At 44.1% G+C, this 25,376-nt stretch overlaps 1 protein-coding gene across 4 annotated transcripts in view; it reads left to right on the plus strand.

The window, feature by feature from the left end:
• TRABD2A (TraB domain containing 2A) overlaps positions 1 to 25,376 on the plus strand; it is a 77,643-nt gene that overhangs the window by 44,767 nt on the left and 7,500 nt on the right. For 3 of the 4 annotated variants that reach the window (XM_054185822.1, XM_054185823.1, XM_054185825.1), the window contains exons 3-5: positions 9,109 to 9,255; positions 11,449 to 11,623; positions 24,995 to 25,085. In XM_054185822.1, the coding sequence (XP_054041797.1) occupies positions 9,109 to 9,255; positions 11,449 to 11,623; positions 24,995 to 25,085 (413 nt within the window). The remainder of the gene's footprint in view (positions 1 to 9,108; positions 9,256 to 11,448; positions 11,624 to 24,994; positions 25,086 to 25,376) is intronic. The other variant, XM_054185824.1, reaches the window with a different exon arrangement.

Consider the following 25,376-nt stretch of genomic DNA (forward strand, 5'->3'; position numbering starts at 1 on the left):
ACCAGATAGTTTTTAATAATAAACAGCCTATCTTTTAGAGTGCCAAACACCCAGCAGTTTCCTGATTGCATTGCTAGCAAGTGGGTTTTCAGGGGTCTGAAAATCAGAGTATTTTAGATTTTTCCACAAAGGCAGTTTGGTGTGTTGGCTAAAGTGGGACCACTGGTCATGTCCTAATGTGGACAGCCATGTAGGTGAGGGGAGGTGCTGTCTGACAGTGGAGCCAGCTGGCTTATTCCAAGAACCTCCTCTCAGGAGTTCACACAGCACAGCTGGTGACTTGTAAATGCCCACCCTGCCTTGGGATACGCTAATTTTTCTACATGGCTAAGCTCATGGTTACTAAGAAAATCACAGCTTTAGGCCTGTGTTTCACTATATGAAAATTTTGTCAGCTGTTCCTCTTGGAAAATTTTTGCAACTTCAGCCTCTGATCTGCCTGAAACCAGCTTGGGACCATTTCAGCAGTTCTTGTTTGAGGTGTTTCTTGGCAAGTCTACCGCTAATATAAACTCTTCCTTTCACCCTTGTATCTTGAAAAGGTCATCTTGCTCTTCTGTGTGCCATTTGGAAGCCAGAAGTGTCTCTTAAAGATGCTCTGAGTTGCTTTTGACATAAACACTAGTTCAAAGTTGTTGTTCTGTTTGGAACAGCAGCCAGGGTCCTGCCTTAATTGTTCCGTTGAGTGGAAAAATGTTTTATCAGTGCTGAGTGTTTTATATGGAACATGCTTTCCCAGCTGGCAGAACTTCAAGAAAATCCAAAGTATCTCGTTGCGTGGTTACCAGAAGATATACGATAACTGTCTGAGCTTGTTCATCACATTGCAAGGCTAGATTATTTACTAACTTTATAGTCTTGGTTTTTTCATGCTTACATGAATTATGCAATTAATGTACATCAATTTTACAGAAAGAGGGGGAAGTACTCAAGCCAATGAAAAGTTTTATTTTCAGAATTACTCCATTCCACCAAAAAAAGTGCACAAGAACTGTTGAGAGTTGTTTCAAACTTCAATATCCTGCATTTCTTAGACATGCTTCTTCTAGCAATCTTCCAAACTGCTGTCAAGTTTAGTCCTAAGCTATGCATGGCCTGTGGTAGAGACGACAAATGAAACAATAATCAATGCAGGCAAGAGGGGACATGTATGACTTTCTTTCTCATCTAGCAGCACTCCAAAGAGCATCTGTGATTAAGTGAAAGAAAACTGGAGGCTAAACGCCAGGTCATCAGTACCAAGTTTATTTAGTTTCAGTGATTGCAGTTTAGGAAGATAAAAAGTATTGCTAAAAGTTGTCCTTGAAGCTGTGGAGATGCTTGGGCTTTGGCTGTGTTACTAGCTTACTCCTTACAGTGGCAGACACTGTGATGTCTTCATTATTCCTACATTTTTTTACATCATTTCTACTATTCAGGAAGCAAAATTGTTGCCTTTCTAAGGGAATTTTCCTGTAAAGTTGTTTAAAAGTTTAAAAAACCCAAGAAGTTTGCTTTGTTAATCTCAGTATTTTAGTTTTGTTTCCACTAAATTTAAGAGGATGCAGTGAAAAAGAAGGAAGAGGGGGTGGACTAAAGCAACTCCTATTTTAGTAGAAGTTGGTGGGTTTTTTTGGAAAAAAAACCACACAAACAAACAAAACATTAATTGCAGGTGTTGAATTTTAAAAGCATAGCCAGTCTCAGCCCAAAGAACCCTAGTTTCAGAATTTTCACTTTGCAACTCTGTTATTCTTTTAATACAGTTTTGAGAAGGCTGTGTTAAGTGTCTTGTAAAATAAATCATTATTCAAAAGAAAGAAACTTCTACTACTAGCATACTGGTTAGACAGTCTTGTAAGTTGGGAAGTGGGCATACCCTGAGAGAAATCTGGATTGCCAGTAATTCTTTTTCATTTGGTTAATTGTTGCCAAGTCTGACCTTGCACAGAGTTTAGGAGCTAAGGGGCAATGCTAATCCAAAACAAGCTGGACATTGCTAACTGAGGAAATACCGAGCAGTGGGCGGGCAGGAGTTCTAAGCGTAACGTGTTGAAAGTCTAGGGTTTTTTTGCTTTGAACTTCATTTCAGGACTGTAGAAATCTGAAAATTATGCAAAGGGCTAGTCCCTAGTTCTGTTTGGTGAGATAAAAATGCATCTGGTGAAGGTTTGATTTGTGAAGGTTTTAAAAAAATGTGCTAATGTTTACAAAATTGGAAGATGGAATTAAAAAAATAAGTTTAATCTTTCTCTAGTAACATGCAAACATGCATCAGCCACTCATTTCCAGCACAGAGGGATGATTTTCTGCACAAGGATGAACTTCATGAAAGCTTGAGGCATTCCTGCAGCACGAGGAGGAACCCCAGTGAGCGCTTAGGTGAAGTGCTCTCAGGGACGAGGTGCAGCAGCAGGTTCATAGCCACACTATTAGCCTTATATAAAGATGGGAGCAAGTCCCAGCAAGGTTGTGAAGGTGTCCAGCTGTGAACTGCACGCTGACCTGTGAAATGGGAACAGTCTATTCCACTGCTGGTCTTATTCCACATTCAGCACATAGTGGAGTGTTTATTTCTCCTGCTGTCAGTTGAAACATAAAAGCCTGTAAATCAGTCTAAATTACATAGACAAAATGCTATGTATTAATGCAGTCTGTTACAAGTGAATGTGCTGCACTTCTTCCAGCAGTGCCGTAAGCAGTGTTCCTCTGATTCAGCATTATCTACCATCTTCCAGCATCAGGAGGAAGATGATAAATTCATTCATTGCTTCAAAAATGCCTGATAAATTATTGGAAGTCCCTTGTTTTTATAGTTCCTAGTTGGAGAAGGCTTGACCTTTTTATTCCCATATAAATCTCAGATAACAACCAAAAATTCAGAGTGTCGTTTTGTTTGGTTCTGGAAACATACACTGCAGGAATCTGGCATCAGATATGCCAGTGTGAGTTTGTTGTCAGTAGACAAAGATCGAATTCTTCACTGTCATTACTTCTATCGGCATCTGTGTGTGTGATTTGACGCAAACAGACTGTGATCTAAGTGCCTTGGATTATTGTGCTAGAGAAGAGGTGCTCCCTCTGCTTGCCATGCTGGCTTTTGAGAGCAAAAGCCATAAATAAAACCAAGCCCATGGGAAACTTGCAGCTCGTAGGTAACCTAGAATAGTTTCATTTCCTTTTGCTTCAGTGATTTGTTGTACTGTTCATCTCTTATCCTCTGGGTAAGTCCCTCAGATAACCTGTCTCTTCTAGTCACCTGAATCCAGTTTTTCTCATGGAAGTGCTCCAAGTTTGGAAAGTTGCTTTCTTTTTCTCTCTCCTTTAAAAAATCTTGTTGCAGTGGCCACAGGGAACATGGCATCTGGTGCAACAGCCCTGAAAGTGACTTAGGTTCCTCTGAAAGCTGCAAATGGTGGGTTTAATCTCCTATTGGTATTCTCATCCCCTGCCAAAATCAGACTTCTGCCTGTGCGTGCAGGCTGGTGTTTGCAGGGCTGCTCATGGCAGGTGGGTTCAGGTTTCCAGGCTCTGATAATGCCAGTGCCAACTTCCTTCCTTGAAGGCAGCTGAGGCGCAGGCACCAGACATCTAAGGAGCTGCATCACATTGGAGCAAGGAATCCCGCTTGCTTCTCAGCACTTGGCCTGCTGGACCATTACCACGACAAAAGAGGATTATTGACGTTTGTAGTCACGATGCCTTTGATTTGAGACTCGCTTTGATTTGGGGCAGTACTGTTTGCTGGCCCAGAGAAGAGTGGTCTCCTCCAGGTGAAGAGCTAGGAGAGAAACACGCTTTGAGAAGGAGGAGGAAGAGGGAAAGAATTGGCTGAAGAGGGTGAATGGAAGTCATAATGGATGCTGTTAGTCACTGGGAAGGACCCAAACGCAGCCCATGATTCCTTAAGACAATTAAAAGCAAATTGTCCGGATGAGCGATCCCAGAGCAAGGAAGATGCTCCCCCAGACTATAATTCAAGGGGCTGAATGGCCCTCAAAAACTGAGAGCGGAGAGAAAAAAACACAGAAGATGAGGCAAATGATGGAACAGATGTGAGCGCTTTTGTTGGGAAGACTTGGAGGCTAGCGGGATGGCGATAGGCTAATTTGAGGCGCATAATGCCAGGTTCCTTTCATATGCAGAATAGCACTTTGATCCAATGTGGATGAAAGTGCTGAAAAGTGGAGAGGATGGCAGGGGGTCTTTTGTCTTTGACAAAAAAGGCATCTGCCGGGCTCTAACCCCCCATTCCCCACCCCCTTAGCCTAGCAGGCCACTCCAACAATGCTAGCAAAGGGGACAAGTGTCTCCTGACAGCTGAAGAAATCTCCAGGAGGAGAATGAGGCTTGCAGCAATATGTATACCAGAGAGTTTAATCGATTTTTTCCACAGTACAAAAAGGGAGAGGGTCGGGGGAAGACAGAGAGATCACAGTGGAAATGGGAGGTGGGAGGAAGAAAATCCCTTTCTAATAAACTTGTTACTTTTGTTCTCCGAATACATCTTTTCAGGAGATGCTTTGATGATAGTATGAATACACTTAATGGAGCAGAGTAGGGTAGAGTTGCTGCCAGGGGGGAGGTGTGAAACAAGGAAGAAAGTTTTGCAAGGAGAATGAATGTGGAGTGATTTCTGTGGATTCCAACACAGGAAAGATTGTGGAATTAGTAAAACAGTGCAATGCAAGAGATAACTGGAAGACAGATGCATACTTTCTGTACGACCTGTTGGAGGAACTCATGTCAGCAGAAATTCTTGGGTTTGATTTCTAAGCAAAATTGAAAATTTCTCTTCAATGTTTACTTCTTTTCTGTTGCCTCCTTAACTCCTTGGATTTATTAGAAATTAAAGGACTGCAGCCAAGCAAATATAGCAGTTGCAGGTCTGCTGATCTGGTCCCTGCTTATGCTCTCTTGACTTTCTTCAACTTTTCACATCTGGTAAACAAGGCTGGGATCCAATCTGCAGAGGTTGATGGCGGTGGTCTTCCTCAAGTATCACTTTGCACCTAATCTAATGTTTTCTTTGAGAAATAATGACAGATAAGAGTGATCAACCTCTGAGCAAGCCCCACCTCAGTAAATTAAATTCTTTAAGAACAGTAGGTTCAGGAATCTTCCTTCCCTTGAGGTCCTGACAGTGTTTATGCATTACTATTTACTGAAGATAACCTTCTCACCAGGGCACAGCTTTAAGCAACACCTGGTACTGCAAACAGCTCCTCTCTTTTTACCCACACACTCCATCTCTTTCTGACGGGGAGTTGCAATTCCCCCAAGAAGGTAAGAGTGATGAAGAAATGGGGAGAAGCTATCACATTCCTTTAAGAAGCTCTACATGCATACTAAAACCAAATTGTAATCCTGTGTAGCTGTTCAGTAGGTGTGCTGTGATCCTCCTCCAGCAGATGTTCTGCATTCTGTTCAGGCCAGCTGATGGGAAGAGTATTTTTGGCAATAGCATCTCCTGCCCTCCAGCTGTGAAAAGCCTGATGACATGAGTTACCATAACTCATTAGGGAGGGCTGATTGTCAAGGACATTGATGCTATTTTGATTTCTGCCTGTTTGTTGTATCTTGACTTTTCGTGCTCAGAGCGCTTGGGCTGTGATTGAGAATGGTGCAGAAGGACTTGAACTGCTGCTGCAGTCATCAAAGGACCTGAGACCACCTCTGTCCCTCACAATGCCAAGGTGAACATCCCCTTTCTGGGTGGGCTTCAGATGGTTCCTGTGTGACTTCTTTCTCAGGTGCTATGTACAGTGATAGGATGCAGATCTAGATCTAAATGAGGAAAGACGTTGCTTATGGGGAAGGAAGTCTGACCTGGCAGGGCACAGCCCTCTGTAGAGCTCCATGCCAAAATAAAACAGCCCACGCAGTGCCACACAAACCCACTGACGGGGCAGTGGGGTCCATGGCAGCCTCCTGGATGCTCCGTCCACAGGCAGTAATGGTTGGGATGGGTTGTAGAGTCTTGTGCGGTGGGCTTGGACGCTTTGTTCTATCTTTGAGATGAAACATGAGCCAACTCATTGTGAAAGGTCTTTTGTGCTTCCTCAGCTGGGCAGGCTAGCCCTTCAACTGCTGCCATCCTGAGATTTCTTCACATGTCCAGTATCAACTCTCCCACCACCACACCAGAAAGATGTAGTCTTGGGAAAGACCAGAGAGCTGCCAAAGCTGCTTCTCCAGGACAGCTTTGTGCCATGCCAGCAGTAAGATCAGAGACAGGAGGGGAAGAAGGGTGAGTTGCCTCTATTCCTTTGTAAACATGTGTGGTAATTGTCCATAACTGCAGGTAGTCATTATGGTTTTAAACTGTGCTCTTGAGACAGATTTACTTAACTGTTTGCTGTTTACTGTGTGCTAGTTTCTTATGGCCAGTGGGTGGGCACGAGGAAGGAAGATGCCTGTGTGGCTCAACCTGGCTACTACAGTCCAGGCCAGGTCTGTTTTGAGAAGAGACTGAATCCATTTCACCTGAAGCACACTGCAAGGGAGGAGGGAAGGGATATGTGTGGAGCAGAGAGTGGCATGCAGAGCAAGCGACAGCAGGAGCACAGGCTGTAGGAGCACGGCAGAGAGAGGAAGATTTGCTTTGTTCTCACATCTCACACAGCAGGCTAGTGTTTTCTACACAGAAGCCAGTTACCCTCCGCTGGTTTGTGTTTGGATGAAGATCAAACGGTAACGATTGCAAAGCTTCTTTGATATGCTTACTCTACATAGAGGCAGAGCTACCTGACCAGCTCCGGAGACTGTCACAGATCTTATTCCTGCTCTATGGACAGAGATTGTCTGGTGATTATTTCAGAGGCTGTAGAGTCTAGAAAGGGCCATATTGCTTTTACGGTAAATTATCCAAGTGGATGCTGCTATGGTAGTCAAATAGCTTACAAAATAAGCCATTCCTATGGAAGTGCTTTTGGCTGGACTGATTGTACATATGAGATTTTCCTGGCATGACCTAGCAGTCCTGGCTGTAGAAACCCTGCATTTTCAGCATAGATTTGGCTTGTCTCTCAGGGAATCTCATCTGGTCATTAACATCCATTAGGGCTTTTCTGTGTGGGAAGTGAAGCCAAACAAATGGAAAACAATGGCTTTGGAGTGCAATAAACCCCAGCCTGCATGCAAACTTTTGTTAAGACATAAGGGGGTTTCAATTTGTTTTTGTTTAATTTACTTCCAAATTAAACAGAGGTTCTCAGAGGTTCTTTGCAAGGTGGCCACTGGCTACTTTGATGTAACTGTCCTGAGTGTCTACCTGCAGGTATTCTTTTAAAGACGCGATGTTTGTACCAGCAAAGTCAATTCTTGCCCTTTTTAAAAACCTGAGTTGGGAGTACATGTTGCTGTTTGTGAACACCCTTCCAGAACTAATGCTAAGTTATGTGCTTTCATATTTGGTTAAACACACAGTGGTTTGGATCCTGACGGGCAGATCTATCTATATTGGGGACAGTGTGATTTCAAGTTTGGTGGGATCTGCACCTTTCTGTAGAAGATGGATTGTTGTGCTAGGGAAGGGCAAATTACACCTGTTTGTTCCCACATCTGCTGTGTCCTGTATTCCTGAGATTTAGTTCATATAATCTCAGTACATTAAGAGTATTCTTACTCATGTGTGAGTTGTACGGTGTTGGCGAATACCTCCAGTTCCAGAGTGCTCTTCATGGTGTGCGAAGCAAATATCCAGGAGGAGTTAATTACACAGAGCCCTCATCAGTCTGCAAAGAGTCACCAGAGCTTGGAAAATAACCCTCCCAAGAGTAACTTTTGAGATGTGTTTCAAGACCTCAGCAATATCTTTCAGCTTACTTCCTTTTGAAATTAAAAAACCAAGCCAGTAAGTAGTAGGAAAGCTTATTACAGTTGTCTAGTCTTGGTGTGCAAACCAAGACTAGCTTGAGTAAGCGCTGTGTTCAGGAGAGATGGCAGTGTTTTACTTGCCACATGCTGATGGAGAGCTGCTGGCTGGTGGGGCAAATAGCCATCTCCATGCCCCACCAGTGTGTCTGTTGGCATCTCATGCTCAGCCTGGGGAGTTTCTGCCCCAAGTCCTTCCATTCCAAGGCTCGGTGGCTGCTTGCTGCAGTGGCTAGAGCAGTGAGGGAGAGGTACAGAGGTGCTGCATCATCTGTTTGGCTCCAGAGGCCCCTGTCAAGTGTCACTCCCACCACTCTCCTGTGCTTTATAAGTGGGGGTCATCCTCATGGGGTGTGAGCTGCCTCAGGAGGGAGGCAGGTGGAGCAGCAGCTCTCTCTGGGTCAGTCCCTGAGGCCACCATGCTGGGAGAGCCATGCTGTGCTGGAGCTTGGGGAGCAGCAATACCTGGAGGGGACCTCTGCTGTTCTTGACCCTTTGCAGTCAAGGGAGAGGCTCCCAGGGGGTAGGAGCTGTGGCAGCCACACTGGTTCAGCTTGAGGCGAAGGGAATGGGAGTGTTTGCATTCCCAGGTGAACACCAAGGAGGAGGAGAAGGGAGTGCGGGCAGCGGCAGCCCCCATGCCTGCGGAGGCAGTCAGCCCGGGGAGAGTGCCTGGCCGCTACGGGGCCGCTGCCCTCAGACTTCGCCTGCGGGGAGGGTGGCCACCCATGTCCCCCGCAGCCACTAGCCTTCCCTGGCCTGCTCCAGAGAGTCATTCCTGCCTGAAATAAATGGGGTGTGTGAGAGAATTACACACAAAGCAGGAAACGCCAGTGTTAATGTTCCTTGCGGATGAGGAAGAAAGGGCAAACAAGGAGAAGTGATGCTTAATTTAGGTCGGTGTCTGAGGAGTTGTGGGGATGGGAGCCTGTCAGGCTCCTGCAGGGTGGTCAGGCAAACCGAGGGGAGCAAGATTGCCCCCATTTCAGTCTGTCCCTTTGTATCTTCCGTATTAATCATGTTGTGGGCAAAACCTCCTGGAGTTAAGTGTGGTGAGTCAGTTCCCCATGAGCAGGCCTCTGGGACCTGGGGTGTGCTATCTACAGACGTGGAGGAGGAGAGGTGTGGACTGGAGCGCTTGGAGCGGGAGCAGCTTCAGGGAGCCCTTGGCAGGCGGCTGTATGTCTGTTCTCATGGGCCAAGACGAGAACTCACCAGGAACTCTGTCTTTTCCTCCCTCTCCCCCTCCCTCAGGTGGTCTTTGCTTTGAATCAGACTCTCTTGCAGCAGGAGAGCCTCCGAGCAGGCAGTTTCCAGATCCCCTATACGACAGAAGACCTTATCAAGCATTACAACTGTGGGGACCTCAGCTCCATCATCTTCAGCCATGACACTTCTCAAGTGAGTCTCGCACTTCTCAAGCGCAGCCCTCGTACTACGCACATGCCCCCATAGCGCTAACCCGTCTCGCTCACGCTTGTCTCTCCTCAGGCAGGCCCTTTGCAGGCGAGGGCCAAGGGCATGTCGCTGGCTCCCTGGCGCGTCCGCGTTCCTGCACCTCCTGTCCCAGGAGCCTGCACGACCTCACCCCTGTCTTGCTGCACGCAAGCAGCGAAGGCGCCCCTGGCTTTCCCCTTTGGACAAGTGCCGTGTTTGCTTTAGTGTCAAAGCTCTATGAGTTAATCCTTTATTTTCTTAAGGATCCTGTGGAATTACGCCAGCTTAGGTATGAGCAAACTTAGTGCCAACGGGCTCTAAGCAGCAGCAGGCTCTTTTGTGCAAATAGCAACAGAAATGTACTCGTGACTTGGATGCTTGTGGAAGGCTGGGCAAGTTGCAAGCTTTTTAATGTCCCCTATCAGTATGATTGTGTACTGCGTGCAAGGCCCAAAGAACAGGAATGGAGTGAAACAAAGAAAAGAGAGATTTAGACTGAATGTTAAGGAAAAGAAAACCTTCTGAGGCCTCACAGACTTGGTTTATGGAGGTGGTTTCCTAAGCAGCACACTGGAATGCAATGCTCTGATCTTTAAACCACAAGAAAATGCGCAGCAGGGACCAATTTGGCCTGTTTGGGCTGTTAGGTTAGCTAACCTCAGACTGAGACATCAGGCCTCTCTATTTTTGTCCATGAGGTACTGCCTGGCAATTCGTGCGCATCAATGAAAACTAGCCTCACAGTGCTGAACAAGTGGATGTTACCTGGGCTTTCCCTGCTGAATAACCATTTTCCTGTGGCCTTTTGGTATAAATGATGCAGTGCTGCAAAGCTGGAAATACTGTCATACTAACCCTTGCTTCTGTGGCACTGAGCTTTGCAGGCATGTTGTTACCTTCCTGTCCTGCACACCCTTCAGCCGTCAGGTGCAGGCAACCTGGTCGTTAACACTACTTAGCAACACAGCACGCTTCCTTCATAGATTTCAAAGGGCTTCTCAAAGGAGGCCAGCACTGTAAGAGCATACGGATGCTGCATCACCATTCTGATGAGGTGTTACAGACTGCAGGCAGCTGGCATTGCCTTGAGGTCCTTGGAGAGAACAGCTTTTGCCGAGACATGTATGTCTTCGAGGCAGCAACTGCCCTTTACTTAGATGAGGGATTCCACCGCAGGGCACTCTCCCTTACAGCAGAGCTGAGTAGTAATAGTCTGCAACACTTACGCTTTTAAGCAGAACTTTTCTGTAAATTGTATTTTACCCCATGCTTGCCCAATAGGTGACCCCCTGTGCACTAAGAACCCTTTGGAAACAGTCGGTAATAGTCTCTGAGTGGCTCCAGAGCCTATTCAGCTGCTGCAGCCTCGCAAGGGAAGGCACCTGGCTTAGTGGCTCTGCTCCCCAGAAACCACCACTTGCAGGCCCTTTTCTTAGCAGTCACCATAACTGCAGTGCCCAAAGCTACTTGTAAAGAAGCTGGGATGGCTGCAAGTCCAGACCCACATTTCTCTCTACTAGCAAGAGGTCAGGGTAGTGTGCAGCCACAGCTGTCCTGAGGGCCCCAGGGGGGGAAGCCAGTATTTTCAAAGATACCTTGAGGACAGGGGAACTTAAGGTGGTAATACTTTCTTTCCTGACAAAATCTGGCCCTCTTTCTTTTGGAAAGTTTGGGGATGTTTTTGTTAACTAGTTCAAATTGCACAGTTATTCTTTCACAGCCTGAGGGCTCTGATAGAAGTCAAACTCTCTTAGAAGACTGCAATTATCATTACATTTATGTCATACCTATGGCAATTTAAGGAAGAGGTATGTAGCTAAAGATAGCCAGGGGCAAATATTTACTTTCTTCAGCCAAGCAATCAGGATTTGGGATCTACAGTGTGGCAAACTGAGAGTACTTACTGACTTTGCATCAAAAAAAAATCAGCTGGCTGGCTTATGAAATGATACGTTGAGAGAAATGAAGCACTGTGCATTATTAGAAGTTTGCTGAGTAATTTTTCAGCTTTCTTTGGGTTATATCCTACTATGCCTTGATGTGCCTTCAGGACAAGGCAATTGATACGTTCAATGGTGGAGCAAAATGCGTGTGCATGATGGCTGCCTGTGAAATAAATGCTTCTTTCATGAAGACTTATTTTCTTTTCTATCTTAGGTCCCAAATTTCATTAATGCTACACTTCCAGCGCATGAACGTATGACTGCCCAAGAGATAGACAGATACTTCCGTCAGGAGCTCATCTACAAGCGAAATCAGCGAATGGGCAGAAGGGTGAAGGACCTGCTGGAGGAGTACCCAGACAAGAGTTTCTTCTTTGCATTTGGAGCTGGTATGTGATTGAGGTGCCCTTCAACATGAACTCATTATTCCCACTTCCATTAGAAGCTTTTTACAAATGCTTGCCTCAGTTTAAAGAAGGGTCAGTGCCTTCGTCATGGTGGACACAGAACACAGCTTTGCCTTGATAGTTGTACCCTACACTTTTTCAGTGTAGGGGACTGTTTTTCTTCAGTATGCAGTGTATGCATTGATTGTAATATTTATTTGATTAGTTACAGACTTATTTGTTGTATGCGTAACCACAGATACCAAACCAACTACAGTGCATACAGAAAAGGAACAGCTCTTAGACATACATGTTTACGCCCTGGCCAACCAAGGCAGAAGGGCAGGAGAAATGGGGAGTTGAGGTGAAAGGTAGCAAGTCAGAAGCTGCACTAGTGCTTGAATAAACCTTTCAAGAACACATCCAAAAGAATGACATGCGAAATTGTGTGAATGTAAGGGGCTCAGTAAATGCATGGGAAGAGGCATGGTGCACTTTCACCTTTCTCTTCCCTCTGCAGCTCCTCATATCTTTCTCTGCACTTCCACAACTACAAGGAAATTGTGTCTGCCACTATTTTGGAACAGACCATTGATCCCAGCTGGGGAAAACCTACTCCATTTTCTACCTTTTAGCAGCCATCAGGAATCTAAAGGCACATCCAGCAGCACATCCAACTCAGTGAGGTTAACACCCACACTTCAGACTATGGCTGGGTGGAGTGTGTAAAACAGGGTTGGTTTGCTGTGACTCCCGTCCTTTGTTCTAGCTCAGGAAAAGGAAGAGGTGAGGATCGGTGTTTGAAAAGACAGGTGCTAATTCACAGAGAAGTATCACATTCTCTTCACCATGAACAATATGGGCCTTGGGAAAGGGAGAGAACTTGAACTAGTGTCAGGATCCATGTGATGTTTTCCAGTCTCAGTGGCTACTGCTTTAGTGAGGATGAAAGATCTAGACAAGGCAAGGAAAATATTTACTTAAACACTCTAAAAGCATTGGTATTCAAGTCTGTGAGAAACTCCTCACTTGCAGCACGGAGTTGTGTTACAAAGTTATCATAACAAGGGTCCTGTGTATGAGGGCAGGGAGGTAATGAAAAGTGGCTGATAATGTCTGTTCAGGCATGCATGAAGATTGTAAGGTGCTATCTTCTTGCAGTATCACTGCTCTGTGCAACTCCTTGTCACGAATGACAGTGCAGCAGGCACAGGTTATGTAGATTTTGCTCGTGTCTGTCTGTAAGCTAAGACCGGGACTCTGCTGTACTCCATTGCTGATGTACTGATCGCCCTTGTCCCTGCTGGACCCGATGTTCCTGACCAGTGCATATGTCAGCCTTGAATACCAGTTGCGTTGGTTGCAGGTAGCTAGTCTTCTGTCAGATGTGGACGCAAGTGTCCTTTGAGAGAAAAGAGCTTCTTCCCCTCCTTGCATACATACCCTGCATCCAAGTAGCTGCACTGGACAAATCACATGTCTTTAAGTTGCTTTTCTGTGATTTTTCTCTCCTCTCATCAATTTCATTTTCTTTCCACTCCTCTACACCAGCCCTGTCTTCATTGTCATTACTGTGCATAGCTCTGCCCCAGAGCCCAGAAACACTGCAGGAGCAGGACAGATCCCTGTCCTTCCCAATCTGACCTTCCTGACAGTCATAAAACCCTTTCCAGGCTTTCTGGATTCTTGCTTTTCTCCTTCCTTTTATTTTGCTTTTCCCAGTTGCCCCCTTCTTTGTGCCGCTGGTTGCCTTTTCCCGTAGAGCAAAGTTAGGATTCAACACTGCTATACTGCAGCACTGCCTGGAGCCTTGGGCTATATGAACACCCTCGATCTGTGTCTTATGTGCACGTGGCTTGATCTCCACGACCAGGCGTGCTCTTCTCATGCCTTTCCACCATACTTTTGAATCCAGACAGGTTCCCTGTCTTCTCTGGGGACTCCTGATTGATTTTGAAATTGCCTCAAATTACACTCTGGCTCTGATACCAGTCTGGCTTCTGTTTCCATCTGGTCTTCCAAATAGCTGTGCTCAAAGGACAGTGCCAGCCTCCCACTTTTAGCAGCACAATTCCTCATTATCCTCTTGTTTGACTGCATAGTAGTTTTAGGGGTTTTTTTTTATTTGTTTCATATTAATTGTTTAAATAAGAAGTAACATCACAGGATGTAACGTATAAAAGAGATCCACCTCTACACAGTTATGAGGTTTTCTGAGTGCACATTACAAATATGAGTGCAGGCTTTTATTGTTTTCCAGCAAGCTAATTTAGCCTTTTGCTTATCCAGATTGCTGTATGTGATAATTATAGGGAAGATTTATTTTTATGCTGGCAAGCAGTGAGGATGAACAAATGTCTTATATTCAGTTTTTAACACTGCCTGAGTATTGTACTGTTGTTATTTACTGGAGAAGGGTTCCAGAAAGTGCTTGCACAGGCAGGTTAGAATGAGCTGTAGAAGAGGAGAAAAAGAAAGGCTATAGGAATGGAATTAAATCACCACTGCATTGTGGTTTTCCCTCTTCTGGCCACCAGTGGAAAAAGTATTTCCCAGCAGTGGCTGATAAACTGCAGGACAAGGTTGTGTTAAAATGGTAGTAGGGTATCGAAGGGTCTCCAGGTTAGAAGGGGAAGAAGCCTTTTAGTTGTTTCTTTCCAGATTTTTTCACCCTGTGATTTTTATTTTTAAAAGGGCTAGGCTTTTTGAAAGGAAAGTTCAATTTTTTTCCTATTAACCAAACGCCATTGAAAAAGCACCTTTATCATCAATTAAGTCCAAACAAGCTCATGGTTTGTGAGTGACTGTGGCATTACAAATACCCCCTCTTGTTATTTAAACTACTCTTTGTATATTTAATTTGAAATGGGGAAAATCAGAAAAGACTGATGATTTATTTTATATTTCAAGTGGATTGATGTGGTTTAGAGATGTGTAATACATTGTGCAAAAAAAGCTACCATCTCTTTCCAGGTCTTAATACAGCTGCATGGCTATAGATGTTGATTTCTTACATGGAATTACATGTGGTAATTTGGACTGCAATAGATTTGATCATTAGGTCCACCATATTTTATGCTTTTGCTGCATTTTAACACATCAGATAAATTCCCTGTATATTCTGTTGAAAATGTTTCACAGTCAGACCTCATTTCTGGAACTATTTTTGTTTGGAAGTAATTTAAGCTTGCACAAAAGTGGAGAGCTAAAAAATAACAGATTTTGCTGAAACTATCCAAAAAGCTTTGCTTCTGGCCAAAGTGCAAACATGTAAAGTTTCAAGCCAAAATGAGTCTGTTTGAGAGAATTAGAGGAAAGTATGGGAAGAGAGAGATGGTAATGCCAGCAGCATTCCACTTTGTTCAGTAAGGATTTTATCTAAATTCTGGACAGGCCTTTTTGTATGGCGGCACTAGAGTTACAAGCCAGACCTACTTCCTGTTGCCAGTGGAAGAACTTGGAAAGCAAGGCCAGCTATAATCTTTCACAAGCAGTCTTCCTTCTATATGCATTTTTTACTTCTCTGAATTGTAAATTGAGTGTCAGGATCTGAATGTTAAGCCAAAGGAAGTGATGGCGCATGTGATTCCATAGACCACCAGGTAGATAACGCCATAGGTTTCTTGTTTGTCTAAGAGGTACACATTGACATAGAGAGGGCTGCATTGTCCTACTGTGCTGTGGAGATTTTTACCACTTTTACAGGTCTTACAAGGGTGCTGCCTGATGGCTAAAGCTTCACTGAATCACAGGATAATTGAGGCTGACAGGCACCTCTGGAGATTATCTGGTCCAACCCCCTGCTTAGAGCAGGATCATATAGAGCAGTTTTCCTAGGACTTAATCTGGTCAGGTTCTGATTATCTGCAAAGATGGAGACTCCAAAACCTCTCTGATCAACCTATTCTAGTGTTTAACCACTCTCACAGAAAAGAAGCTTTTTCTTATCTTTAAGTGGCATTTCCTGTATATCAGTTGTGTTCATTGCCTCTTGTCCTTTCATGGGGAACCACTGAGAAAAGATCTGGTCCATCTATTTTACAACCTCCTACCAGCTATTTATACATCGATTGTACCCCCCTGAGCCTTCTCTTCCTCAGGATGAACAGTCCCAGCTCTCTCAGCCTCTCCTTACATGGCAGATGCTCTAATTGTTCATCATCTTTGTGGCCCTTTGCTGGACCCTCTCCAGTATGTCCACATCTCTTTTGAACCGGGGAGCCCAGAGCTAGACACTGAACCCAGATGTATGTCACCAGGGCTGAGGAGCAGGTAAGGATCACCTCCCTCAGTCTGCTGGCAATGCAGCACCTACTGGAGCCCAGGAGGCTGTTGGCCTTCTTAGCCACAAGGGCACATTGCTGGATCAAGGTCAACTTGATGACCGCCAGGACCCCACATCCTTTTCTGCCAAGCTGCTCTTCAGCCAGTTGGTGCACAGCTTATACTGCTGCCTGGACCTATTCCTGCTCAGGTGCAGGACTTGGTTTGCTGAACTTCATGAGCCAAGATTCCCTCATCATAAATCTATACTGCCCACTTCCAATCGTCTGCTTATTCCTAACACATTTGAAAATGGTTTGCAGGATAATTTTCTTCATCATCTTCCCTGGGAATAGAGGTGTGGCTGACCAGTTTGTAGTTCCCCAGATCCTTCTTCTTGCCCTTTTTGAACGTAGGAGTCATGCTTTCTGCCAGTCCTCAGAGACCTTCCCCAATTGCCATAACCTTTTGAAGATAATCAAAAGTGGCCTCCCAGTGACATTGGCAAGCTCCTACAGTTCCTCTGGGTGTATTCTGTTGGAATTTGTACATGTGTGGTCTGTTTGAAAGTTCCTTAAGCTGATCCTTCTCCACCCAGGGTGAACCTTCTTTGCCCTGGACTTTCCCTCTAGTCATAGGAACCTGAAATTCCCAAGGGCTGGTTTTACCAGTAAAGAAAGTGACAATGACACTGAGTACCTTGGCCTTTTCCATATTCTTTGTCATCAGGTGTCCTGCACCCTTCAGCACTAGTCTACATTTTACTGCTGAGGTATCAGTAGAAGCATTCCTTGTTTCCCTTGCTGTTTCTCACCAGATTCAACTCTAGATGGGCTTTCGTTCTGCATGGTAACTTTTATTCCAGGCTGGGCATGGCTTTTTTGCTTCAGCTTATTTACACTTTCTGTTGAAGGGGCTAAAGAATAAGAGAGAATTAAAAAAAAAAAAGAGTGGGGGTTATTTTTTATGCAGGAGGAAGCATACTTAGTGGCATGAGATCCTGACTTTGTTATGACAGGCAAGCCCTCAGGTGAAGCTAGGGTTTCTAGTACCCAAATTTAAATTCCTCCCAGTCTCTCCTGCCTCTTTGAACAGCTGAGAAACTCCAGAAATGCCAGCTTATGAATGAGAAGTACAGAGGGATCTAAAGTGCTTTATATCCCTGTGGATTAAATGATTGACTTCACTGAGAGACGCTGGCTAATGTGGCAACTTCAGAAGTTTGTCCTCTTAATCTTGTAAACACTGGCAAATTCATTTTTCTCTCAGAGTTCTTTTTTCTTTGCTGCTGAAAAAAACATCATTCTGAGACTTTAAAGTATAGTGGATGTTGGCAAGCCACCATTAACACTAAGAAAAAAAGGATGATGGTGAAAACTTCTTCAGCTACCATTTCTTCTAATTACTAAAGGAAATAATGAACGTTCTTGTTTAGCATTACTCAGACTGTATGGATGCAAACCTCCAGGGAATGGCTCTCTTATAAGCAGACTGATGCACCAATATCCGAATTAGCAATCCAGCTAAGAGCTCCAGATCTTAGTTGTTTTCCTCCCAGCAGCTGAGTGAACTGATACTCACTAAACTAAAATTAACTCTTGGATGGTTGAAGTGTGATCCAGCAACGTACAGAAGAAGGATTCGGACGTCACTGTAGAAGCGTAATTGAACCTGTCTGAGATAAAAATGGGTGTATAACCTGTTGTCTTAGTCACCTGGACAAGGAAAAGAGAGAACGTGCTACCACCTATGCTCACCCCAGAGTCTGCCATAGTCTGCTAAATGGCTTCCTCCAACTTCTCTAGGTTTTGAGGCAGTCCTTGGGATGTGGGGGACTGGTCAGTTATGTGTCAGCCTTAGGTGCCAAGCGCATTGGATTCACGGACATGTTTGATGCCTTTTTCCCTTGTCCCTTACATCATAAAAAGTGGGAAAAACCAGAACAGATTTCCAGGGGAAACTGGAATTGTGCTGAGTCTCTGTCCTGAATGGTGTTTTCTTGTAGAGCTGTTCGCCCTTCTTGAAATTTGCTCTTCCGTCTGGTATTTTTGAGTGGGAAATTATGCAAGAGAAACAAGATTTATTGTCTCTGGAAGAGAAAAGATTGGAGAAAGAACCTGTCACCGGTGTTTGTGAAAATAATCAACAGTGTTAAACCCAGGATGTCTCTGTCCATCTGTGTAGGTGTTTAGACCTGTAAAACAAAACCAAACAAAAACCTGCCATGGCAATATGAAAGTTGCCCAGGTAAATAGGGTATCAATTTGCCCTTGAAATTCAGCGGGAACTCAGAACCCAGCATGGAAACTTTGAACCTGCCAACAGTGCATTTGGGACTGGAGATGTGGGTGTGCACAGGGAATGTAAATTTATCTATGCTTTATATGAAGGATTTAAAATGTGTAATTAGGAAGTTAATGAAAAATCCACCAGAAACTGAATCTTGGCAGATCCTGGAAGAGGAGAAAAATGAGGGGGAGGGGCAGGAAGATAACATAATGATAAAACAGATTAAATGAGTCTTGTGGGGCCACCTCAATTCTCCCTGGGCATAAAGGGCTTGCTGATTGCCTGCTTGTTTCTTCTGTCTCTGGAATGCAGCATCATTTTAGCTTCTTTGGGTGGGAGGAAAGGCTGAGTCCCTGAAGGTGTGCCTGTACCTCTGTAATCTGAGAATGCCAGAGACAACCCATCAGCTTTGAGACTGTTTTCCTCAGTAGCCTCTTTGAGTCTGCAGAATGCTAATGACGGGGTTTATTACAACAACAACCCCTGAAGGGGATAGACAATGTTATGTGGAGGCAGGTTGTATGGAGGCAGGACCCACATCCAAAGCCCCAGGGTTCACATGAAGGGCACTTTTCCTGACATCTCTGACACATGAGATGAGGAAAGCTTCGCATTTCTGCATTAGAGGCAGAAACCTCTGTTACAACATACTAGCGCAACTATCAAAATCAGCTAGGTCAAACAACTGTGTGCTGTTTCTGCTCAGGTACTGACAGTCAGGTGTCCATCAGTTTCTAATCAGTGCTGGGGTTTACTCATTTCTACCTTTATTGGGCAGCTACAGTAGGAAAACTTTCATCTTGTGATGTATGTTTTAAGCTAGTGGGATTTCAAGTCCTTAATACCTTTTTTTCTGGAAAGGAAGCAGTGATTTGGAATGGGACCAGGTCCAGCAGCAGAGGTGGCTGTGAATACTGCAGCTCAGACATAGCACTGTTATTTCCTTCCCTTACTGGTAACGTAACACAGGCTGCTAGCATAGTCACCTACGTGATGGTTTCCTTGCCTGATCAGTTTAGGGCTTCAACAGTGGAAAACTGCCAGTAGATGCCAGTAGAGATGGAGCCCCAGTGGCTAAGGCTGCCTGAACATAAACTGTTTATTTTAATTCAGTTTTTACAAGATAAGTGATATGGGGTTGTAAACTTTTTCCTTATGTTAACTTTGCTATAAACTTGCCCTTATAATCTGTGGAAAACCTTTTTCTAGCTTCAATTTGTGTAGTTTTCAGGAGCTTTGACTTTGCCCAAAGGTAAAAATGGGAATCCTCGGGACCAAAAATACTCATCATACATTTAAGACACCTAGTTTTTGACAGATCCTGGGAAATAAAAGTGTCTTCTTGTCTTTCACAAGAAAAATGCCTTCATTTTGGCTCAAGCAAATTGTAACTTGATAGGGTTCTTTTCCGTGGTATTAAGCAATTTTTTAATTTTTCCCATGTTGTACAAGGCCTTTATCATCGTGTTGAGAAGGATTTCATATTTACATGATTCTATTATAAACTAATGTGAAAAATGAATCCTAGCAATTCCATATAGGTGAGTTAGCAAAGCACATAACTTTTAAAGAAATAGAAGGTAATTTTTTTGTTTCCTCCTGAGTGAATGCAGGTTTGAGGCACTTTCACCAATTCCCTCCATGTCTACTGAAAATATTTTCTTGGGCATGGAGAATGCCACTGTTCCACACGCCTGCCCACGAGATTTTCCTCTTTGGTTTGAGAGTGGTGAAGTATAATCCACTAAGATTTTATACTAAAAAAGATATTTGAAGGAAATAATGTTTTTTGAAAACAAACGCTTGTCCTGGACTCAGTGGAGTAAAACCTCACGTTTGAGGTTTATGGAGTAATATCATTAATATTTCATCTTACAGTTAATCACAGGAAGGAGTATGTTTGGAAGTCTGCAGTCTCAAAAACACTGGAGGGCATGGGAAGGCTGCTTGCAGGGGATTTGACCTACATGCATGCAGAAGTATTGCAATGCATCATCCTTATGTTCCTGTACTTAATATGAATTCAGAGAATCTATAAGCTGACTTAAAATACCCCTAGGGGTGCCCCCATCCCCTTCAATTTTTGTCTTTTCCTTCTTTTGGCAGCATTAAATTTGTGAAAGTACCATGCTCTTGGGTCCTTTAGTTTGTGTACCTGAGCTTTTCCTGACTGGGAAATACTGTTAGAAGCAAGAAGATTGTATTAGATTTAGTGTTACATGTTTTCTGGCTGAGAAACTGTTTTATTTTAGGGGGCAAATCGGGAATCCTACCTATTTTATCAATGATCCCTATTTTCCATATGTTGTTTGTATTATCTAGTATAACAGTGCAGGACTTCCTCCCTCTGATTCTGGGAGAAGTGAAGTGGGAGCTCAGCTCACCTGGGTGCACAGTGCGCATGCTTGAAAGCAATGTCTTGCTGTTGAACAGTGTGTACAGAAAGCATGCATCTAAAGATTAGTTTAATCTGTAATTTAGTTGATCACATCACCCACTTTCCTTCTTTTGCTTTGGATCATATTAAATATTTTGTCTAGCTTTTTTTCTTCCATAATTTTGCTAACTGGTTTAAAATGACTCCATGTTCTGCATCCCAACATGTACTTAAAAAGTATAACCATGTGTATGCAGGAGGCAAAGTCATGAAATTTGCCCCTGGATTTGTGAGCACCAAGTAGAGGTTTCTTCAGGGGTGCTTAACTGGGAATATTTGCCACTGCTTGGGTTGTCAGCCCATATAGGAAGTCCTGTGCAGTATTGCACAGGATCTTTTGCAAACAAGTTTGGTAGTAACCTGGTTACACAAATCTGAGGGCTCTGTCTGGCTTGCTATGGTGTGACTGCCTCCAATATGGCTTGCCGAGCACTGCCAGTAAGGTGACCCTCTGCCAGGGTTATCTTTCTCTGTTCACTTAGTACTATAGGGGAGCACAGCAAGGTCGTTTTGTGATATTTGTGGAAAATGGACTTGGCCTGTCACTCACAGAGTCAAAGGTTAAACTAAGTAGAGATTTAGAGATAGGGAGGAGCACCCTTTTCTTTCCATAGGTTTGTTTCTGTTTCAGCTCCTTTCGGGGAATAATAGACCATGGAGTGGGATGAAGAAAATTCCTCTGTAAGGGTTCTTGCCTGTGGGGACACTGTGTGTGGGGGTACCACATGAGTATTTTCTGTGTCTCCATTCTTAGTCATTGCGTCCTAAGAGCCATGTCTTCTAGGAACTCATTTTAGCTTCGTCAGATGCCTGATGTCAGTAAGGTACCTTTGTCCACCTCATTGGCTGGTGAATGCTAAAGCAATCTGAACCTTTAGGAGGAGTAGGATGTCTGTTGTGTGGTTTGGCTTCCATCCAATTAAATGATACAAGACAGTACTCTGCGTTCTCTAGGTCATTGGCCACACACTGAACTTCGAGCTCTGCACTGCAGATACCTGTGGGACTGACTTGGGTCATGCATGTCCCTGCTCTCCAGGCCATCAGGAATTCTCCTTTGCTTCTGTTTGCATCCTTTGAGGGAGCAGTGGCAGTTCTGAACCCTTCTTCATTGGTTTACTGACACACAGACTGATATTGGAGGATACTTTGATTACTGAAAGAGTAAGAGAGAGTCAGACTAGTCTGCAAGTGCACGTTAGTCAAACAGCATTGTTTGAGCACATTGCCTGTTGTGGTCCCTGCATGCCATCTCCTTTCAGTGCAGATTAAAGGCTGGGGTCTTATTTACCCTCCAGTAGAGTGCATGGCTGAGCTGGTGCACACAACAGCTTCTTAGTTTCTCTTTGAGCTTGAACACAGAAGAATGGCCCCCACCCCCTGCCAGAGTAAATTGACTCTCAGAGGCATCTCTTCACCTAGTGGTGTGAGGATAATGCAGGGCTGTGTACAGAAAGAAAAGAGCAGGCTTTCTGATGGGACAGGGCCCGGGGCTTTTCTTTTGGGGGGCATTCAAGTGTGTTAGGCTAAAATAGAAATCAGGTGAAAGAAGCCTACTCCCTGTCATGTGACTTTGGGCTAAGTCTCCCTTGCAGCATAGCTGCTTGATCTTAAACCTTGGAGAGTGAATCTTTCTCATGTTTCTTACAGCTGCTTTTGGTGTCAGGTCCCTCGCACCCCACCGAGGTCTTTCTGTGACAGTTCCCAGAAAAGAGGCAAAAGTGCTGACTCTAGAGAGGCTCCTGGTGGCATCCTGTACCTCAAACATTTACCCTTCTGTCTTTTTTTGATTTTGCACCTATCTCAGGTTGAGCTGGTACATCCTTTGGGACCCAGACCAGCTCTGTCTCTTGAAGCACGTATGACCTGCCTTTCAGATAGCAAACACTGCCGTCTCCTAATCCTTTTATGTACCTAGCCTGAGCGGCTCCTGATTGATCGTGTCTTGTGAACGATCTAATATCACATGCCTGTTTGAATTTGTATGCATCTGTTCTACACATACCTATTCATTTGATCTATTCTCTTTAGCACAATATTAGCATATCATTTTTCTTTCACACATAGACATAACTCATTGCATCAGCAATAATCAGCAAAGGCTCTCTGTGAAGGCCTGTAGACGTGACTGTGATATAAAAGATATTCTTATCACTCCATCAAATTAAAAAGAAGATTAAGGCCCAGCTTCAGGGACTCACTCAAGCAGGTTGAGTGATTGAAATGGGATTCATCCATGTGCTACAGTAATTTCCTACATACTAGTCTAAATGACTGCTCTGAGCAAGGGTGACTGAAGATCAACAAGAGGTAGTGCATTTGATGGTGTGATGTGAGGAGCTATTCAGTAGCTCACTCTTGAAGCTCTTAAACTGGGATGAGAAAAATTATTTTAACACTATAAATTGCCCTATAGATTGCTTATCTTTATGTTTTGTCCCTTTGCTCTTGAAGGACTTGGGTTAGGAAAATTGGAGTTCAGAGCCTTGGCACTGCTTTTCACTGCTGAGGATGGGCTTAGCTCATTCAACATTGGCCATGTGAGATGGATACCTAGTCTGAACTTGCTATATACACGTCACATCCTCATCAACAGAGAGGCGTTTCTCTAAAAGTCTTAAGTTGTCCTACCTCACTCTCACTTACAAGGGGTGGAAGCACCCCTTTCTCTGCTGTCTAGAGACAGGGGAGGAGGAGTGAATCCCCTCTCCCCTTCCCTTTGCGCATACCTCTCCTCTGTGCTAAAGACAAGAGATAGCAACTAGGTCTGGCACCTTATGTACCTAATGTTGGCCTTCCAGTGGCTAATTTTACTCAATTACAGTGTTTAGTTACAGTCATTCCTGTTTCCTGCTGCTTCTGGTCTTTTTGCTGACATGAAGAAATTCTCAGTTAAATGCATCTGCGCCTGAACCATTGGCAAGCAACGGATACCAACAGTATTAGGTTAGATCCACATAATGGTCCAGCTTTACTCTTTCTGAAGGCAAAAGTTAGGCCGAGGAGCTGGGGGAAAATCCAGGTACTAGGTAAGAAAATATGGTACCCAATGGGTCTACATTGCAGTGTTTGGCTAAAAAATTTCATTTGAGCTACATCTGTGTTCTTCAGCTCTTGGGGAAACTTCATCTTGATAAATGTGTATGCTGAAATGATACCATGCAAGCAACTGTCATGCCTTAAGCTTGTAGTTCCTGAGCCCTTTGCTGTTGTGGTATGAGAAAGTAAAATTTTGTGCTCCAATTCATTGAATCCATTTTGGAGTGAAAAATCATAACTCCCTTGGGTTTGGTTCCCTCTTAATCTCATCGCCGTTGGACTTCGCTTTCTATCTCCTTGCTTTTCCTGGCTAATAGAATCATTCTGGTGGCTTTATCGCCATGTATTTATGAAGAATAGTAGCAGAAAACAGTTTTTCTGAAGTTACTTAACCAGTTTTAGCACTGCTTATGTCTGCTGAGGCAAGGGAGGATTCTAATAGGTCATTTGCTCGAGCCTAATTTTAATTATGTAGGCTGTTAAATGAACAAATATTTTCAAGACAGCTAGATCTATGAGGGACTGTGCAAGGCCTCTGCTGTCCACCTGCTTCTCAGCAGCCTTGTCTGATGAGGTGCTAGGCGTGTTGTGGAAGTCAGTCAGTCAGCGTGCAGAACATACAGTCCTTCAGGAGTAACTCCTTCACCCTTTGAGTAGTCATTTATTCACCATGATGCCAAATGATGGGATGACCAGCCACCACATCTGTCTGAAAATGGCTTGGAGATATAAATCACAGAATTAGCGTAGACCTAGCTAAGTCCTTCCGAAACTTTTGTCAACATGACTGAAATGGATTTTCTGTCCCTGGTGGCATATACTGAAGGGATGAAAGGGGTTGATCTAAGTCACTGGCTTTCAGAACTATTTTCTGTTCTCTGCAGTTGGATGATTCTTAATCATTTAAAAATTGTTAATGATGTTGACCAACATCTCAGATAATGCCTTTATGATGCCAGAGGCTTTTAAAATTATGTACGTGCTGCAGGCAGATTCTGACCTCGTTTGCACCACACCAGTTGTAGACCCGGTGCTGCTCCTGAACAGAAGTCTCTCAACTTCATCTCTTGGTGCCCCAAGAAATCTACAACAGCCTGTGGGACCAGAGTAATTTCAATCACATCGGCATTTTAGAAATGCAGAATGTGGCAACTGAAGTGACCTTGGGAAAGTTCAGCAATCATTTGTTAGAGATCCTGTGTTTCTGGTGCATGTTGGTGGGGAGTGATAAAGCACTGCCTGCCCTGAGTGTGGCGTGCCTCCTGTGATGAGGAAGAACTTTGTTGTTCCTCTTTCTCTTTCCCTGTGCTCATTGAGTTCTGATGTCATTTTTCTCTTAACTGCAGGTCACTTCATGGGCAACAACACAGTGATTGATGTTTTGAGGAGAGAAGGGTACGAGGTAGAACACACTCCAGCTGGACAAGCCATCAACAAGTAATGCACGCTTTCATCTAGCTGACCAGCCACTGGGAGGGTGGGTTTGTAAACAATGATGAAGAGTTAGTGGCAGCTGGAACTATAACAGTGAGCTGGGCTCCCTCTCTCCTCCCCAGCAGTTTACTTTTCTCTTCCATGAGCCAGTTTGGAAAGAGGATTTTATTTGGGTTTTTGTTGTTTGGGTTGGGGGATTTTTTTGTTGTTGGTTGGTTTTTGGTTTTGTGGCTTTTTTGGGGATTTTTTAATAAAAATATTTCCCCCCGTGTAAACTCTTGAACAAACAGACAT

This window comes from Rissa tridactyla, chromosome Z (genome assembly GCF_028500815.1).
Source record: "Rissa tridactyla isolate bRisTri1 chromosome Z, bRisTri1.patW.cur.20221130, whole genome shotgun sequence".
Classification (NCBI taxonomy): domain Eukaryota; kingdom Metazoa; phylum Chordata; class Aves; order Charadriiformes; family Laridae; genus Rissa; species Rissa tridactyla.